This window comes from Merops nubicus, unplaced genomic scaffold (assembly GCF_000691845.1).
Source record: "Merops nubicus isolate BGI_N331 unplaced genomic scaffold, ASM69184v1 scaffold9841, whole genome shotgun sequence".
NCBI classification, from domain to species: Eukaryota; Metazoa; Chordata; class Aves; order Coraciiformes; family Meropidae; genus Merops; species Merops nubicus.
The window spans coordinates 3,163-8,831 of NW_008590270.1; the positions used below are offsets into that span (position 1 = coordinate 3,163).

Sequence of the window (5,669 nt, forward strand, 5' to 3'; positions counted from 1 at the left end):
TGGCAGCCTGTGCAGGACAGCACAGGAGGTGATGGGCTTTGAATGGCAAGTCCAGTCCTTTGTGCAGAGCACAGGGATTTATTTGGTATTAAACATCTCTGGATTCAACTTCACAAAACTTCCTCACTTCCTATTTCCTCTGCTTCAAACCCCAGCAGCTCCCAACAGCAGCTGGAGCACTGACATCCCTCTGGGGCCCTCTCAAAAGTGCCACTTTTCCCCAGCTGAGAAGTTTATGTGAGGATCCCACGTGAAATCTCCAGTGGCACATCACGTACCTCCACCAAACCCTACTTAAGATGAAACTATTTTTGCTTCTTGCAAAGACTTCTGTCCACGTGGCATTTTCCAAGGGGAGGAAGAAGGTCTGTGCTGTGAAATCACAAGATCTGGATTCTGTTTCTCATTTCTACACTTATTTTTTTAAGTGTTGTGGGATCACTTCATTGGTCCATGATCCAGTTTACCAAAACTATTTCTTTTTATTTTTCACCTAGGACTTTGAATTACTTTTGTCTCCTATAAATACCTTCCAGTGTTTAACGTGCTGTTCTGCCAGATCTTAAATACATTGTGTTTTCTCTTTATTTCAGACTAAGATTCAGATATGTCCTTCATATTTAATTGGATATACAGTGGTTTCAGTAGCGTGTTACAGTTTTTAGGTAAGTTTTTCTTGTTTGGGGTTTTTCTTTCCTGCTGTTCTTCTATAAAATGTCTGTTTGCCTCCCTTATCTTCACAGGTAGCCGCTGGGTAAATAATAATATTTGGGTTAGTGTATATCCACTAACATTCAAACAAAAGTTTGGCTTGCATATACTGAGTATTTCCAGACTCTGCTCTGCACTCAAGCTGTCATTAATCCTTTAACCTCTTTGACAGAGTTACATTTTCTTTCATTTACATATCAGGTTTGATTTTTCTGATCATACTGGTGGAATTCAGCAGAGTTTTGTGGAGTTTCTCCTGATTTTTCTCTGCTGTAAAGAACTGAACTTGGTTATTTTAGTTATTTCTCAGCATAACCCTTGAGAATCCAAACAGGAGAGGCCTTCTACAAAAAAAATCAGTGCTGGGTGTTGAAGCCCTTGCTTGTGTTCAGCAGTGCATTATTCTGTGACTGGTGGCACAATTCACAGTTTCAGAGGATCTTACTGAAGTGGGCAAAAAGCATTGGAGGTGAAGGAATCCTGGCAAGGTGCCACCTGCCTTTTATCAGTTGAAAGTTGAAACTCTTTTTGCTGAATGTTAGACCCTTGGCCTACTATTGAAATATTAGCCAGTGAAATTTTAACTAAGTTGACTAATCTGTCTTATCTCCTCTTCCTTAGCTGAGGAGGGATTACTGCACCCTCAGCTGCTTTCCCATTCTTGTGTATGCAAAGTTTAACTCCAGTAGATACTGGAGCTTGGAGTGGGAAGGAGAATTACTTTCCATGTGCCCCTCATACTCCAGAAGAAACACTTTCTTTATTCCCATTTATATTTATGGTTGAAGAAGAGTGATTTGGGAGACCTTGCAGTTCCCTGTGCTCTCCTGCCAGCAGGTTGACAAGATCCCTTTATGAAGCACATCTCAGCACACACACACTTTTAGAATGCATGAAGAGTCTTTATAGATATGGGGCCATTCTCTGGTCTTGGTGTAGCTAGTAGCTGAAGTATTCCTGCTTGTTCATGGGCACCTGGGAAGCATAAAATGTTTCAGAGACAGCAGCAGCACCTGATCTGGAAGCAAAGGCTCCTGGATGTCTAGGCTGAGAGTGGCAAAAATGTTATTTACTATGATTTAGTAGAATTCTGTAAGGTAAGTGTGAACTGCAGTTTCCTTTGGGACATAAACTGGCATATGAGAATGTTGCCCACTCCTTTCTCTGTAAATATCAATACTTTTTCCTCCACTATAGCTTAACAGTTCACCTCTGTTTGGGCCTGTGAGAAGCTGAGTTTGGAAAGGAGGAGTTGTTCTGTTTGAAATAACTGTGAAGCACACTACAGTACCTGGAGGAATAAGGCTCATTAATGAAATCAGCCTAGGAATAGGAAAGAATATTCATTCCCCTGAGTTACAAAACGTGTCCTGGTGGAATGTGGTCCCAGAGATAAGCTTAAAGGCAGAGGGAAGGGTGAGCAAACAGCAGGGGTGTAAAGGTCAGCCAGGCAGAGGCACGTACACCCCTGGAATGCTGCAGCATCTCTGGGGCTCTGCCACCCTCACAGCAAAAAAGTTTTTCTTCCTGTTCAGATGGAACCTCCTGGGTTCCAGTTTGTGCCCATTGCCCCTTGTCCTGTTGCTGGGCACCACTGACAAGAGTCTGGCCCCAGCCTCTTGCCCTCCACCTTTTAGCTGATGATCAACATTGATCAGATCCCCTTTCAGTCAATAACACTAGGACATGATACAGTGAAAGATCCTGGTGTTGCCAAAACCTCCCACACTGTAGTATTTAGCTGTATTTTTACAATTCTTTCTGCAGAGAAGAGAGAATTCTGGTGGGAACACAGCTCAGTTTGGCTGTTTAAGAAATGTACATTAGGTATATGCTGAAATTATGTTCCCCCTGCTCTGCTGGAGGTGTTCTGCAGCACCTAGTGTCCAGCCACAAGGCTCTGAAGAGGGAAAAGGGAAGATTTTTCTGCTTAAAAAAGGCAAAGTTAAGAGTCTCTTTATTCAGTACAGAATGTGGTGTTTTAAAGTGTCTTTTTAAAATGTTTTCCTTTGAGTGTCGATCAGTTTGAAGCAGTGAAAAATAAACCTGGCATAGGATGCAGTGCTGGCAAGCTGTAAGAGAATTGCCCTTTGATAATCTCAGACTCAAGAAAATATGATGTTCAGGATTTAAATGTCCTTCTCTCCTTCACAGCAACTGCTGCCTGTACTGGGGTTACAAGCAGAGTGGGGGAAGGAGAAAAAAAGCATTTTAAGATGACAGTCAGTGAAAATAAAAGTTCTTCTCTCTGTTCTGAAGTATTACCACGTGGCAGCAAGTGAGTGAGAATTGCCCTGACCATGCTGTTCAGGATGTATCTGCACAGTAGAGCTGGGGGTGGGAGTGAAGCTACTTTTTGTCAAAATAATACATGAGCCAACATAGAAGAATTCAGACACACTAATCACAACTACTGACACTGAAACCAGTTTCTCTGTAATATACTGCTTGAGGTCTGAACTTTCTTTTTGCCTTGAGCAAGTTCTTCTGTCATAATTGGAGGCAGGAACAAAACCTCTGTTCAGGTTCAGGGGGGTCTGTGTCTTAGAGCCCACTCTAAGTGCTGTGCCCACACCCCCTCCACTGCCTGTGAGCAGAGCTGCCTTTTTACTGGGGCAGAGGAAGCTACACTGGCAAAATTCAGTCCTGTTCTGCTGCAGTTTTTCTAAGGTAACAAAGAGTTTTACACAAGTGACACGTTTACACCAGTTGTGTGACTTTCCCCCTCCTGCTCAGCATCCCATGAGCTGCCTGTGGGACACATGAGCAAGCAGGAGAAGATGGATAAAGGGCACTGATAAAAGTGCCTGCTGGAGCCTGGCTGGTCTGTATTTTGTACCATGACTGTAACCCTTTGTTCCTGGGAGCAAAATCATCCTCTGCAGTGCTAGAAATGACCTCTCACCAGTTTAACTGATTACTCACCAGTTCTTGCTTTCTTCTAGGGCTGTACAAGAAATCAGGCAAGCTAGTGTTCCTTGGACTGGACAATGCTGGAAAAACTACACTGCTGCACATGCTCAAAGATGACAGACTGGGACAACACGTCCCCACGTTACACCCCAGTAAGTGAATGTTGCTGGTTCCATAGCTAGGAAGTGTGTGAAGTGTTGCAGGAAAGCAGGATCTGATTCTACATCACAAAACCAGCAGTAATTGGAGAGAAATGAAGGGATTTCTGAGGTTGCCATCTGCAGATAGATGAAATAAGTTAAGAGTTTAATTTAATATTAATAGTTAAGAGTTGAGTAACAAGCAGAAGGATGGACCTGAGAACCTGGAGTACAGAAGCTGTGGGAAACTGGGGTTTGTGGTGTTCTGGAGCAGCTTCTCTGTGTAGCTGGGAAATTAGCATTTATGTGCACTGCTTTGATTCTCTTGGCTCTGAGGTTGCTGTGTCATTGTTATCCTGGTAGCCTCACAGGAGAAAAAGTTCAGCACGGGTTAAAAATGGGGATGGGGGAAGTCCAGTAAGGTGAGAAATGGGGAAAGGGTGTGAAAAGGACAAACCTTGAACAGGATTGTACATGAAATGCCATCTTTGTGGCAAGCCAGCTGTCAGAGACAGCTGTTGTTTGTGTAAGGATAAATAATGCACAAATATTCTCTGCTGTTTCAGCATTGTAGATATTTCACATGAGTTTTAGTGGTTAATATCTTGTCATCAGAACAATCATGGTGTTGATTTTGAGAGAAAATGCATGGCTCTGATTTGCTTCTTGAAAAACAAAGTACTGAAAAGAACTCAGAAAGTAAAATCTACATGCTGGAAGGTTAGACTGTTCAGTGCACTGCCTCATCCTCACAGAGAACATAATTCTGTGTTTCTCTAGCTTCAGAAGAGCTGACAATTGCTGGCATGACTTTCACTACCTTTGATCTGGGTGGCCATGCTCAAGGTGAGAGACTACATCGACTCACTTCCCTCCACTGCATTGAGTCTGAGGTGTCTACAGTTTGTCATGGACCAGAAGGATGCTGCAGGGGTTGACTTCCCATCCTTCCTTTGACTGCATCAAAAGCTTTCACTGCTCTTTTGTCCTTCTCCACCACCTCTCACGAATCCTAAATAAAATTTGGCAGGAGCTGCAGCAGAGCAGAAACTCTTGACTGATATCTGTATTTTACAGAGGATTCTGTTCTTTGAATCCCATAGATTGACCTTTAAGCTTGAAACTTACCTTTGTGGACATAATTCTTGGGGAAACATAAAAGGTTTCAGTCCCTCACTGTGCATGTGGGGTGGAGTGGTGGTAACAGTACAGGGAATGATACTTTTGCTCTGTTATTTCAAGTAAAACATGACATTGCATCCCAAAGACTTCAAAAAAAAAAACCCTCTTGCTTCTTAATCACTGATGTGCATCACTCTGAGTTTTGGGATAATTTCCTTTTGTTTTGAATTCACATCTTCCCTGCAGCTCGCAGAGTGTGGAAGAACTATCTGCCTGCAATCAATGGCATTGTGTTCTTGGTGGACTGTGCAGATCATGAGAGGCTGCTTGAATCAAAAGAAGAACTTGATGTAAGTTGAAATAGTTTCCTCAATGTTTTAACTTCAACTTCTAAGAACTAAGCTCAAATTCCCAGTATCCAACAGAGCTCTGCTGCCACCTGGACATGAGAAGCAGTTTGACCTTGTAAATATTAAATTAATCTCTCCTCCTTTCTCCTTTCCTTTGTAGTCACTAATGACAGATGAAACTATTGCTAATGTGCCTATCCTAATTCTTGGTAACAAGATTGACAGACCTGAAGCAATCAGTGAAGAGAGGTTACGAGAGACTTTTGGGCTGTATGGCCAGACAACAGGAAAGGTAAAGCTCCTTTGCTTTGCTTTTTCATTCTTTCAGGTGACTTTTCTAATTTAAAGTGCAGACTTAGTGTAATCTGTTACTTAGCATTTACCTAAAGCTTGGAAATATTACACCTCTGTAGAGGTCTGAATTTGTAGGGAA

General features: G+C 42.5%; 1 protein-coding gene across 1 annotated transcript in view; it reads left to right on the forward strand.

Annotated features, from left to right (window-relative positions):
- The first annotated feature begins 590 nt into the window (after positions 1-590).
- The window catches only part of SAR1B (secretion associated, Ras related GTPase 1B), a 6,267-nt gene continuing 1,188 nt past the window's right edge, over positions 591-5,669 (forward strand). Inside the window, exons 1-5 of the mRNA XM_008949870.1 lie at positions 591-665; positions 3,657-3,776; positions 4,545-4,610; positions 5,133-5,236; positions 5,397-5,528. Coding sequence (XP_008948118.1) covers positions 608-665; positions 3,657-3,776; positions 4,545-4,610; positions 5,133-5,236; positions 5,397-5,528 — 480 coding nt within the window. The 5' untranslated portion in view covers positions 591-607. The remainder of the gene's footprint in view (positions 666-3,656; positions 3,777-4,544; positions 4,611-5,132; positions 5,237-5,396; positions 5,529-5,669) is intronic.